This window comes from Macrotis lagotis, chromosome 6, assembly GCF_037893015.1.
Source record: "Macrotis lagotis isolate mMagLag1 chromosome 6, bilby.v1.9.chrom.fasta, whole genome shotgun sequence".
Classification (NCBI taxonomy): Eukaryota; Metazoa; Chordata; class Mammalia; order Peramelemorphia; family Peramelidae; genus Macrotis; species Macrotis lagotis.
Window position 1 is genome coordinate 155,413,054 of NC_133663.1, and position 14,621 is coordinate 155,427,674.

The 14,621-nt window shown below is 34.0% G+C and overlaps 1 protein-coding gene across 5 annotated transcripts in view; it reads left to right on the top strand.

Annotated features, from left to right (window-relative positions):
- Positions 1 to 14,621, top strand: part of GPC5 (glypican 5) — a 2,040,883-nt gene that overhangs the window by 511,690 nt on the left and 1,514,572 nt on the right. For all 5 annotated transcript variants that reach the window (XM_074191892.1, XM_074191893.1, XM_074191894.1 and 2 more), the window contains exon 5: positions 9,793 to 9,918. In XM_074191892.1, coding sequence (XP_074047993.1) covers positions 9,793 to 9,918 — 126 coding nt within the window. The remainder of the gene's footprint in view (positions 1 to 9,792; positions 9,919 to 14,621) is intronic.

A 14,621-nucleotide genomic window follows, 5' to 3' on the forward strand; every position in this document is an offset into this window, starting at 1 on the left:
TATAAAAATAAATCAATAATTTTAAAAGCCTTTAATGCCACCAAGATAGATCATGCCATTCAAAGTCCATTAGATAAAATAAAACACAGAGATATCAAAGCAGTAGTAAAGCACAAAGGCATCATGATTATTCACAAAAATGTAAATCCCTGGAGTAACACATTAAGTTACTCAATAGCAAGATGCCAGGATTTGCAATAATATTCTTGTATGCTTTTAGTAAAATGGAAATATATCCTAGTTGTGATATATCAATTAGTAAAGATGTTTTCTACAAGAGTTTCTTATAGGGCTCCAGGCCAAATTTTTTTTGATCCCATAATTTTTCAAGATTATAAGGTATATCTAGTTTATATTGCTTGAAGATATATTATGTATTTCATAAGGTAGTTTCCTCTCAGTTTCATTGGGGTGATTACAGCCCCCCCCAAAAAAAAACAAAATATAAAGGAAAGAATGCTACATTTCAGAGCAGATGATCTGGTTTTGAATTTTGACCCTTCCACAATACTAAGTGGATAATCACCTGGACAAAATCATTACTCTGAATCTCAGTTGCCTCAACTATAAAATTAAGGGGACTGTAGTAGAAAATTTGTAAGGTATCTATTAACTCCAAATCAATGATCTATGAAAAGCCTATCAAGAAGGAACTAGTTCAAAACAGCAGGGATAATTGTCTAAGGAATTCATACTGCTAAAACAGACTGACTGTAGGAAGTTAGCAAATTCCCCAGGTTGTTCTCTGAGGAACTGGAAGGTTACAGGGTAAACCAAGTGTCATTATATTTGGATTTAGCTATGGCCACAATTCACAGGAAACTCAGAAATGTGCCTAAAACTCCAAGGGAGGAAAACGAATTTTCAAGTAAACAAGTTCACCCTGGAAGCTGACCAGGCCATACTTACATACTTACATCTGGAAATTATTCCCATGAAAATGCTAACTAGAAGCTATATCTGGTGGCCTGGAATTGATTCTGAAATTGTAAAGACTATAAGAGTGTAACACATGCCAGACGGCTCCGACTAACTCAATAAGGCATCTATTTTTCTGTGGGAAGTGAGGAAGAAAGTGTGGTCAAGAATCTCCTGGATTTTTGTAGGATCATTTTGGGTGTGAAATTTCTGGATTGTAGTGGAATTCCTTCTCTTTTTGTACTAAAACTCACTGTAGAAAGAATTCTTCCTTTTAATTGCAGCAGTCTGATGTCCAAACTATTGCTTTGCTCAAAGTTATATATCTACTTCAATTGAATTTAAGAACTTTGAAGATAGAAAGCTTTTTTCAATTTTTTTTTCATTCTTCATAATTCTTTAATGAAGTGATGGTAGAGATGATTAAGGGTATGGCTGATTATTAAAGCAGATTATTAAAGACTTATCAACAAAAATTTTAATATTTTTACCATTGGCTATTCGTGGCATCTTCAACAACAGTAATCAGTTGTGTTAAATTACCCAATAGGTGTTGCCTCAACACTGTCTTCATCCAGACTTTACTGAAAGTGCATCATACTAATGAGAAAAAATTTTGGATGTTGCTGTGCTTATGTATTTTTATAATTACTTATACCACAAGAGTTACATTTTTGCTTGGAATTAAGAGATTGATCTAAATTTCAAGCACAGAGTTCTTGCTATTTGTCTTGATGTAGTTTGACTGAGGTGTTAAATTCCAGAGTCCCAGTGTGGGGGCTCAGGAAACTCCTAGAAAATTAACTCAGTCTAAATTCAGACATCTGAGGAGTTTAGGCTATTACTGAAGAACTTACCAAAACAGGGTGACTAGGGATTTGAAACTCCCTGGAGGGGAGATTACTGAGGTTTTTACACTATTGTATTTGAGATATTAGTGCTTGTGTTATTTATGTCCAACTTTCAGATGGACCTGTGTGGTATCATTATATTAATCCATAGATAAAAAGCATGCATACCAGGGTAATTTGACAACAACTGAACTATTTAAAATATTTTCTCTGACTTCTTTGGGTTCCACCTCCTAAGGATTCTCCAGTGGTAGAAAAGGTGAGAAGAAATAATTCTTTCCCCACCTGTAAAATAGGAGCTTAGACTAAATGGTCTCTTATTTCCCCTTCTAGTTTACTCATTTTTTTTTGAGTCTGAGTCATCTTGACCCCACCCAAACTGCTGAAGTGGATTTACTTGTTAGTTAAGATTTTACCTCATATGAGAACTTGTTCTTCTACACTGGATAAAAAATTAATGGTTAATTGGAATCAGATTGTTGTGTATATGATGTAGTTTGTAGTGGAGGAATGAGTTGATTTTTGTTTCTTTGTATAATGGTTCATTCTTTTAGAGTTTCTCTAGTTGTATGGTTCATTTTAGTATCAAAAATGTAAGTTTTATATTGAATATTTCTCTGGTTTAGTCCTGGTGAAGGCTTGTTTTTCTCTCAACCGTTACTTCTTTTGATGTGTGGTACAGTGTTAGAGCACTGAACCTGGAGTCAGGAAGATTCCTCTCCTGGAGTTCAAATCTAGATATTTACTAGCTGTATGACTCTGGGCAAGTCATGTACCCTATTTGACTCAGTTTCCTTCTCTATAAAATAAGCTAGAAAAGAAAATGACAAACTACTCCAGTTTTATTTTTGCTTAGAAAATTCCAACATGGGGTCATGGAGAATCATATATTACTGAAACGACTGGACAGCAACTTCTCTTGATGACCTCTTTTGACTATTATTTAGACCAATGCAACAGCGGTTATCAGTATTATAGACACATAAAAACACTTTTTGAAAGAATGAATAGTGGCACTTCTTGGTTTATATACATTTTACGTAACTATTGAGTATTACATTGACTTTGCCTCACTCCCCTCACTAGGGGAGTGTTCTGTCCCCAATTTTCTGTTCACAAATTAATAGAACATTCCATCGCTGAGACTAGCAAACATGAATTCTTATGAAAATCAACCAAAAATTCAGAGGGGAAAAGAGACTGACGATATGAAGTTTCTTTCAAACTAATTCCCCTTTTCCTTATAACCTTACCAATTTCACTTAGTCCTTGGATTCTTGGTATGGGACTTATTGTCATCACTCTAAAGAAGTCTATGGTTAAAACCGTTATTTATGAGAGATCATAAACAAGGCTTTTAGAGTTATATTTTTTTGAGATTCTTCCAACAGAACTGTTTTAGAAAGAGAAATTTAGATGACCCTTTTAAAAATGATGATACATTCAGTAGAAATGCTTCTTCATGGTGCTTTTAGCTATATTGGGAGTGCGGGGTCATTGAAAACTGAGAATCAGAGACATGCACATATGCTTTAATAGAGCTAAGTACAATCTGCCAGAACAGGAGTAAAGTAAATCACCCTGTCAGAGAGATAAGCACGATGTCTGAGTGCTCTTCAGCAAAAAAGGCCATTTCATGAGCCAATGGGACAATAGAAGCAGATTTCTACAAGTCTTTTCTTTTTTTCTCTCTGATACTACTCCTTCCCTTCTTCCTAGACCCTGGCATTTTAATGGGAAAGCAAAGGAAATCCTTAATGAATGGGAAAACATGTCATGTGAATGTGGCTTCACAGGACTTCCTGTGGGGAGTACAAAACCTGGAGTCACTTATCCAAGAAAAACCTTACTGAGGAACTCAACATTAATACTTTGGTCTTAAGTACTATAATGAAGACTGAGTTCAGAGGGGTTCAGAAAGCAGAATTTTTGTTTTATTAATGTGGGTCAAAGAATTTCCATTTCCATTTGCATAAATGTTATTCAAATTCTACAAAGTACAAAAATAGACTCATCTATCTATCTATCTACCTATCTATACTTAATTACATATATGCCTACATACATATGCATTATATATATATATTATATATATATATATATATATATATGAATCTTGATTGGGCATCATCTTTTCATCTTTCTGTACCTCTATTTGGATTCAAACTTACTGTGAACTTAGCTACTTACATTTTGAATACATCAATTTCATTAGCTATAAAATGGGACTAATAATCCTGGTTTACATAGGGTAAAAGAATATCAGTCACTTAATGAACATTTTTTTTTATGTACTTTGCCAAGAATTGTCCTATCATGAAGGATATAAAGGAGAAAATTCACAGTACTATCACATATCTCATTTTCTGGTACAGAGAAATAATGTCCCATGGGCTAAAGTTGTTTTCTCCCTTTCCTTCTCCCTCTTTTTCTCTATCTTCTCTTCCTCTCCATCCCCCTTCTCTCTTCTCTTTCTCCTTATCAGAGAAATCTAACCATCCAAAATTTAATAATATTCAATATCTTAAAAATAAAAGTTTTTAACCTAGGAGCTCAGATTACAAATACCACTTTTTCAGCTCTAAAGAATCCACTTTTACTTCCCCCCACCCTTTATGGTCAAAATGAATACTTTTAGTGGAAATAAAGGTAAAAGATCAAATATACTTTCAGAATAGTTAGAGAAAACATAGTTTCTATCTAGCAACATATAGCTGCTTATTTCCTTTGCTGGAAAAGAAACTGATATTTTAAATGTCTACTGTTTGACAGTTGTGGTCAGACATCTCTACTGGCTTGAGCCTGCTCATTAGTGCCACATTAACCTTAACTTTGCCTTAGGCCATTAACTAGCAAACTGCACAATTTGACCTTTGTTCTTTTGAGTTTGTCAAACAGAGTGCTAGGTACTGCATTTAATTTGGATCTTACATTATGTGTGTACTTACTGGTTTGGAGTGGTGGGGAAGAATCAATACCATACATTAAACTAAAGAACTGTGTTGTCTAAAACTTAGCTTCCTTTCTTAGAATGCAGCTGGAGGTAGGGAAAACTACTTGTGAATTTCCAGAGAACTGACTTTGATTAAATTAGAGATAATCTTCTTTCCAGAATATTAACTGGATTTGATCAAATTAGAGATATTCGTAAGAATATGCTTTCTATACAAATATATTGAACTTCAAAACACAATCTAAGACCCAAGATGAGTATATTTGAAATTTATCTTTATGCTCAGCAAGAAAGAATTCAGTAGTGAATGTACTTTGATCGATATCTAGAAACATTTGTTAAGCACCTACTATTTTCCAAATTCCATGCTAATTTATGGTGATAAAAATAATGTATGATAGTAAGAGCCTTTTGAATGTTAATTTCTCTCTCAAGTTATTCTGTCTTGAGACATTTATTAAACATTTCCTATGCAGTCTAGACAGTAGGGTATATTAGATAGAGAGCTGACTTTTGAGTCTAAAAGACTAGGTGGAATTCTTGCATCTGATAGATAATAGCTACTATTTGCAAGTCATTTAACTTCCCAGTGCTTCTGGAATAAGGAGGCAATATGGTGCAGCAAAAAAAATAAATAAATAAAAGCATTTTGGTCATGAGACCAAAGTTAAAAATCCTGGCTCTCCACCTAACCTGTGTGACATTGGGCAAGTCACTTACAGTTCTGTGCTTCAGTTTCTTTAGTTGTATAATTGGGGTAGTGGACTAGGTTCTCTTCTCATCTCTAGATGTATTTTCTATGGGTCCATAGGTTACAGAAGAATTTTCAGTGTTTGTCGATAATGATGAAATCACAGATATTCCTTTTGCTCCCCCCCATACCACCATCAAATGAATGAATGAATAAATATAGTTAACTAGGTGGTACCATATAGAGTGCTATGCTAGTCAGAAATTTCTGAAAAAAAGTCTGTCTTAGATACTAACTAGTTGTGTGACTTAGATCTACTTCAGTTAAGTGACCTGTAAAAATGGGGATAATAGTACTGCATATCTCTCAGATAATTGTGAAAATGAAATGAGATACTATTTTAAAAATATAGCAAAATTATAGCCATATTATTATGGCACATAATAGGAGTTATATAAATGCTTATTATTATTATTATTATTATTATTAGTAGTAGTAGTAGTAGTAGTAGTAGTAGTATTTAAACTGTGCTAATTGCTGGGAGAAATTTAAAAATGATTCTATATGGTTTTTCTTCCCCCTGCACCCCCCACCCCTTTGTTAATTTTAACTGAGTTGTCATTCTATGGCAGGCAGAATCTGAAACACGTATTGAGGTGTGTGCCTTCTTATCTGGTTAACACATATTTTCAGCAGTGGACAGTTCTTTTTCACTCTACCTACCTTATGCCCTATGGAAATGATGAATTGATAACTATGCTAGTCCACGTATCTCCTTTGCTTTCAGTGAGCTTCAGGGAAATGAAGGCTGACAACCTGTGTATGAGCAGTTTTGTTGCTGTCTGCTTTTTTCACCCTCTTCATGCACAGAATCAAATCCTGTTAAGTAACCAGAGATACATAACTACCCCTACCACCATGTGCATTGCATACACACATTACTAACCTTCAAGGATACTTTCTGGAAGACATATCACAGAAACTGCCTGGATTTAGTAGAACCTAAGCAGCTCACGGCAAGCAAAATCAATACATGTACATACATTGTTTAGCATGAAACTCATCATTCTGCTAAATTTGAGAGCTGGACTTAATTCTTTTATATTTAAATATAATGAAACCTAAGTTCCAGTCTCTATTTGGATTCAAACTAGCCATGACATTAGCGCCTTAACTCTTGTATATGAATTTCTTTAGTAATAAAATGGAACTAACAAAATGAAACTTATATTAGTCAGTCAATAAACATTTATTAATGTTTATTGTGCCAATAACTATTCTATCATGGGGTTATAATAAAGAAATTCAAGCAAATATATACAAAATTATATATATATGTGTATATATATATATACATATATATATATGTGTATATATATATATATATATATATATATATATATATATCTGGAAGTCAGTAGTGGGAACAAAGGAGGAAGAGTCTGGGAGTCTTTGAAGTAGCCATAGAAAATGCTTGTAACCTAGAAGTGGAGTGTCTTGTTCATGGAACAGCCTGGACATTGGTGTCACCGGATCAAAGAGAGAGTATAGATTATATGATATAAGAAGAAGGAGGACTTTGAATGCGAAACTGAACAGTTTGTATTTGGTCCTGGAGTCAGTAGGAATCCACTGTAGTTTATTGAATGGGGGAAACGGGAGAGGGGCAGCTGGGACAAGGTTGGATCTGCATTTTAGGAAGAGTCTGAAAGGAGACTGGATTAGAGTAGGGAGAGACTTGAGGCAGACAGGAGGTTTTTGTAATAATCAAGCTGTGAGATGATGAGGGCCTGTACCAGAGTGGTGGCAGAGTCAAATAAAAAGAAGGGGACATTGAGATGTTACAAAGGTGAAGCTGATGGGTTTCAATTGACAATAGCTTGAATATAGGGGTGAGAGATATTGAGGAATTTGTGATGAATCCAGTTTGAGATATTTGAAAGGCATTTGGAAATACAAGATAGAAGGTCATCAGAGGGACTGAGACTAGAGAAAAAGATTTAACAATCATTGTCATAAAGGTAATAATTCAAAGATATGGAGGAGGAGCCAGCAAGTCAGATAGGTATGAGGAAAAACAGAAAAGAATGGTGAGGGTTGCTGATTTTTAGTGGAGGGGGAAACAAGGGCATATTTATAGGTGGTATAAAATGAGCCAATAGAGAAGATGAATATAAATATAGACATAAGTATATATGCATATACATATGTATATATAAATTAGGAAGTCATTCTATGAGTCTTTGTTTCCTTAGCATAAACTTAAAGGGATCAGTTTAATATATTGGAACTCTAGATTTAGAATCTGAAAGATATTAGTGCAAATCTTGCTTCTTTTATTTAGCTTCTTTGTGACCTAAGTGACCTTAACCTAACACTTAACCTCTCTGGGACTTAGTGAAATAAGGAGTCAGATTCAATTAACTCTAGTCATTTAGAGTTTTGAATCTGTGATCCTATGATATTATGATCAAAAGGAATCTTTCCTAAAGATACTCTATGACATATCATATATTATATATGACATATTAACTGTGAGCATTTTCCATACATGCAGGTGATCCTAAAAGCTTAATATATAATGCTAGTTTAAGCAACTGGGTAGTTCACTGTTGGAAGTTTCTGAAGTCAGAGAGAACTAATTTAAAAAGCAATCTCAGAAACTTAATAATTGTTTGAACTTGGACAAGTCATTTTGTCTTTGTTTTGATTCCTTTTTATTTAAAATGGTATCTATAATTGGATGTTTATGAGGATTAAATGAACTAATAATTTTAAAGAGCTTAGCACAGTGACTGACATAAATGTTAGTTATTGTTATTGTTTACTGTTATTATTTTCAGTGCTAGGTGATTCCGTTTTGTCTGCAACCACCTCTTTCCTTGAACTATTACCAAATATGCTCCCTTTTAGGGTCATTGGTACTTCTGTCCAAAGCTCCCCTATCTCTCTACAAGCAAGGTAGATGTGTGTTGCTCTTGTTTCCTAACCATCAAAAGCTATGGTGATGTTTCAGTGTGGTTTATTAATGCAAGTTATCATTCATCCTAGTTTTGCCTCACTCAGTGGAACTGGAATATATCTCTGCCTGTGAGTTTTGAGTAAATATACTAATGTATCCATTTTCCTATCTCTCTGCCTTAACTCAAATTGAATTTGTCCTATGATGATGCATACTCCCAGCTTATTACTTTTAGAATATTTAGCTTCCTTCAGGATTTAAGTCACATGATCCTTAACAAACCTTTTCTTAGTCATATACTTTATTGCCACATAATATCTAGTTGTTCCAAATTCTTGTCTAGTCATAGGTATAGACCTATTCGTTTTTAGATAGTCACCAGAGAGCAATTAACCAGGTCAAACATTGTAAAAAATTCATTAATAAGCATCTGATTGTACCCAGTAGTGTGCTAATAACTGTACTGATGTAATTTTGATTATCCAGTCATTCCCCTAAGAGTTTAGATATTTGCATGACCTGAATAATATTTTTTGATTTTACTGAATCATTGCACAGAAAACAGAAGCTGTTTCTGCTGGCATAAACAAGTTAGATCATTTTGACTGAATTGACCAATAACAAGGTTTTTTAAAAATTTTCTTTTCCAACAATCAGCTAGTAATCAGATAGCCATATAAATTAATTTAGTCAGTACTGGTTTGTATTTTTTGACAGTTTAATTATTATTTTCAGTCTTCAGGAAGGTTCTTAGATTCATATTATTCAAAGAAAAATTAAATATGTTTGTCTCTAGAGAGAGCTCAGTTAAGAATGCTTAGACACCCCTAATTGTGTGAACAATTATCGACTCCTCTGTACAGAAGGTCTGGGGCATCAACAGTGTTCCTGATAGCAATGAGAGATGAAAAATAATTTGACAAAACATCTAATGAAATTCAAGAAGCCAAATGGTTCCTATAGAAATGTCATTTAGATGTAGAAAAATTTAAAGTCTCTTTTTATACAGTAAAAAAAAAAGTTCGTTTTGCTGAAAAATAATGAATTTAAACTTACAGCATTGATGTGTTAAAGAAATAGGACAAGGGGTGGCTAGGTGGCGTAGTGGATAAAGCACCATCCCTGGAGTCAGGAGTACCTGGGTTCAAATCCGGTCTCAGATACTTAATAATTACCTAACTGTGTGGCCTTGGGCAAGCCACTTAACCCTGTTTGCCTTGCAAAAACCTAAAAAAAATAGGACAGCTACATTTGTTGAGAAAGAATATTGAAAACCTGTTCAATAAACACAAGCATGATTAGATGAAACCATAATAAAGGTAAATTCTAGATAATGTATATAACAATGTGCAATACTTTTTATGGGCCATTATTATAGATTTTTAGTGTTAATTGTTTTCTTTGTTTCTCTGTTCAGAGAATTTATCAACAGCCTGCGTTTATACAAGACTTTTTATGGTGGCCTGGCTGATCAGCTTTGTGTTAATGAATTAGCAGCTGCTGATGGACTGCCCTGCTGGAATGGAGGAGATGTAGTCAAAAGGTAGTTTTTTTTCTTCTTTTGGTCTCTTTAATGCTAATAGCCATTTGTTTAAACTGGTTTTTTCCCACTGACCATTTATTTTCTGACTTCAAGTTCTGTGTGTGTGTGTGTGTGTGTGTGTGTGTGTGTGTGTGTGTGTGTGTGTGAATGTAGAGAGAGAGATGTAGTATTAAAGTGTCAGTTAAAAGTGGCATAATCATTTTGTTTTCCAGTGTGATTTAATTAGTATACTATATTATTAAAAAGTATCATTTTTAAAGGCAATTCATGCAACTACCTTCTATTAAATGTCTATGATGTGCTAGGTACCACACAAAGAAAGTTGAAACATAGTAAGAAAATATGCAAACAACCAAGGATCTCTAGGATATATATATACATATATATGTATATATATATAATATTTGTGTGTATATATGCACAAAATGTATAAATGTATACATGAATATATGTATATAATTATATATATAAATAATTATATGCAATTATACACACACACACACACACACACACACATATGATTAGATTACTATACTGAGATTCCTGTCTAAGGAAAGACAGAATAAAGGAGATTTAGGAAAATGCTTCTTAGAGAAAATAGGACTTTAGTTGAGATTTGAAGGAAGTCAGAGAAGTCAAGAAGTAGAGATGAAAAGGGAGATGACTCTAGGCATGAGGGATAGCCAGTGAAACAGTCAGTTAAGAGATAGAGTATGTATGTGTATGTGTGTGTGTGTCATATACTGTAGAATATTTGGAGGGGAATAAGAGGTAAGAATACTGGAAAGTAAGGAGGACCTGGCTTAAGAAGTGCCAAAAAACTAAATAGAGAATTTTATATTTATATGATGACATATGATACTGAAAGTAATAGAGAATCACTGGAGTTTATTGATATAGGGATGATATGGACTAACCTAAATTGTATATAGACCAGTTTGATATCTAAGTGAAGGATAGATTGGAATAGAGAGGGATCCTTGAAATAGATAAAAACAACCAGTGGATTCTTCCAATAGTCTAGGCATGAGATGATCTATCCTCTATCTGATGGGGGTGGGGGAAAGAAGGCATGTAAAAGAAGTTTTACGAAGGTAAAAATAACAGGCCTTGACTACTGTTTGAATATATTAAGGGAGCTTTTCAGGCAACTTGTCCTCTTTACTATGCCCCATTCTACTCATTAACTTGACTCATTCAGCCCTTCAATCCACTAATTTCTATATCATCTTAGTATTTTAAGACTATATATTTGACCAAATATAAGAATAAAAAGAGCTCTTAAGAACTTAGTATGTCAGAAACTGTGCTTTTTTGTAAATGCATGCAAAAGTATAACTTGTGAGTCTATTGTGGGGATTTGGAAGTTCAGATCTGTGTTAATCAATGCAGAAAACATGTATTTATTGAATAGTATTTCATTTTTTTCTCAAAAAAAATCCTTCCAGCAAAGTGCTATTGTTATACCCATCTGGCATTTGAAGCAGACAGAAGTTAAGAGACTTGGTCAAGATTACTTAGTTTACAAATCTTGGAGGTCAGATTTTAACTCAAGTGTTCCTGCCTAGAGCTCTATTCACTGTGCCACCTATTTGGCTTTTCAGTTTCCTTACTGCTAGAAAGATATGATTTTGTAATTTCTGAACTCCTTTTCCAGTGCTCATTTTATTATAAGTGGTGACTCTTTAAGTAGCAAAATTCACCTGTAATGTTTTTATGCAATCGTAGAATAAAGTACAATAATAATAACAGCAACAATCACTTATATATTACTTTTAACTTCAATTTGGCCACTCTGAGAAAATGAAGAGTAGTTGCTTTTCTACTAGAAGTACTTTTCTCAGTGTGATTTCCTTATACCAGGGTAACCATAGTTCCCAACTAGAAAACCCTAAGAGAAACATTTTTTTCCATAAAACTTACATATAGAATATCTGATTTCATTTCCAGTAATCATTTTGTTGCTCATATTCTAAACATTCAAAGAGGTCTATTACTGGCATTTTGTACAATGCCAATAAGGAAACTGTGACTTGGAAAAGTTGGGACTTTTTTCAGTTAATAATATGTAGTATAAAATAACACAATGATATAACATACCATAATGTAATATGCCGATATTGTATTCATATATGTATATATGTGTAATATACATACATATGTATATATATATATATATATATATATATATATATATATATCTCATCCATTTTTCTGCCAAACCACTACCACCATCACAACATCAATACCAATAGCAAACTTGCACTTCAAAAGTTATTTATGACTATGAGACCAACATCCCAACATCTATCATCTGGAGGGTTGCTATTAGGTTTGCACATATATGTTTGATCCATTATATCTGCCAGTGTTTATCTACTTTATGTGATTCTTGTTCATCTGTTCCTATCTTGTATCTATTTAATTTGTTCTTGGGAGACTATTTCCATTTAAATTCTGCACATCCCTTCTACAATGTTATAAAACTTCTCCAGCCTAATGTCATCTGCATTTTTTATTCTGCCATCTGGGCATTTGATAAGAATTTTAAATAGTATCCTTTGGACTGACCCTTGTGCTAGTCTATCAGATTTATCTCCTTGAGTTGAGAACAAATTATAGATAACTTCTTTTGTGGGGAACCTTATATAGGCTCTTCACTGCTGAGTATTAGTTTTGAGTTTAAAACTTCCTGCATATAGTCATATACCCATATTGTTATTTTCAATAACAAAAAAATTTCATTTAAATATACTTGCATATTATATATGTATCAATAAATCACTGGTTGATTATTTAGATGGAAGGAAAAAAATAAGAATTTACTAGCTAATATTTTGTTAAGAACTTTATAAATATTCCATTTAATCCTCACAACCACTCTGAGGAGGTTTTATTATTATCCTCATTTCACAGTTGACTAAACTGAGGCAGATTGATGTTTGTGACTTGCCCAGAGTCACACAGTGGATTAGTATAAAAGGATGGCTTTGAATTCAGTCTTCCTAACTCCAGGTTGAGAGGTCTTTCTACTTCCCTAACTACCTGTCATTTGGAATTGGGTTTCTGAATTCTAAAACATTTGTTGATCATAACCAAATTTATAAGCTTTAAGATTATAGATTGATCACAAAGAAATCTTCAATCTACTTCAACATCCTTCACTTTGTAAGAAAACTATGGGCATAGAAAGTGCAGAGATTTACCTAAGGACATACAAATAGCAAGTTGTAACTGAACCAGGTACCATAAGTGTAAAGCCAGTTTTCTTCTTGTTGTTGTTCTTCTCCTTGATATTGTTTTTTCTTTCCTTCCTTCCTTCCTTCCTTCCTTCCTTCCTTCCTTCCTTCCTTCTCTTTCATTCTTCTTCTTTTGTTTTTGTACTTGTTCTCTTTCTCTTCCCCCTCCCCTTCCTTCTCCTTCTTCTCCTCCTTCCTTTTTTCTTCTATTCTTTCTCTTTCTCCTTCTCCTCCTCCTTTCCTACCCCTGCTTCTTCTCCTTTTCCTTCTACTCCTCTTTCTTCTCCTCCTTTAATGAAAATAGCTTGAAGTGCAGAATGAAAAACATTACTGAAATTCAGATTAATTGCATCTATTTGGTTCTTTTTCTCTATCCAGCTTGTCATTTCATCGTAAAGAAAAATAATTTTCTCAAAGACATATCAGTTTCTGCTCTTTCCCTTATGTTGCTAGTGATTGCAAATTGCTTGTTTATTGATTTGTCCTTCTACCCTCCCTTCCCAGATATTAATCCTAAACCAGGGTTTTCTATTTTTCCAAAGATGGGTGCTCCATTTTTTGAGCAACTTTCCAAAGACTTTTTGTCCTCTTTGAATTCTTAAAACTTAGCCAGTAGTATATAAACACCTAGTTGGCATGTTGCTAAGCCTCAGTAATTGGAATATATCCATTCATCAATTCATCATGCTTTCTTATTCATGTTTGTTTTCTTCTTGTCTTCTAATAGATGTTTGTTTCCAGTTATCTTTCTAGTTATCTACTCACCTTTTAAGTATTTTTAAATATGACAACAGAGATGAAAAGGATGTCAAAGTGAAGGCACTTTTGCATCTCTGTTATTAACTTTCATCTCCTATGAGGCAGTCCAATTTTCTTTGCTCACTTTCTTTTAAAACCCATTATTGACATAATTTCTTTCTTTATTACCTGTTCTCTGCCTTGTAAGCTACATCTTCTTGAAAACTGTTCCTTTGGTTCTCTTGGCCCCATAAAGTGCTACTATTTTTATATTCTTTAGTGATATGACTTAATTAACTTTCAAATATTGGTTTGGTTCTGAAAATAGTTAACTCAATAGTGAGTTCTTTTGGGATGGAGCCAAGATGGTGGCATGAAGGCAGCATTTCCCAGGAACTCCTTCCCCCCAAAACTCCAAAATCCATCAAATTATGACTCTGACCAAAATTTAGAGGGGCAGAACCCAAAGAAAGACTGTAATACATTTTCCCAGTCTAAGATAACCTAGAAGCTCCATGGGAAAGGTGTCTTACACCAGGAATGTGAGTTGGAAAAAAGCCCCAGCCAGAGCACAACCCAGCCCAGCCAAGGGATCACCAGAAATTCTGAAAGAACTCTGCTACACCAGAATGAGTGTCGAGTGAGGAGCACCGGCCACAGAACTTGCAGTAAGTATTAGGAGAAACCTCTAGAATACAACCCACAAGGGGATCAGAGGAGATTGCA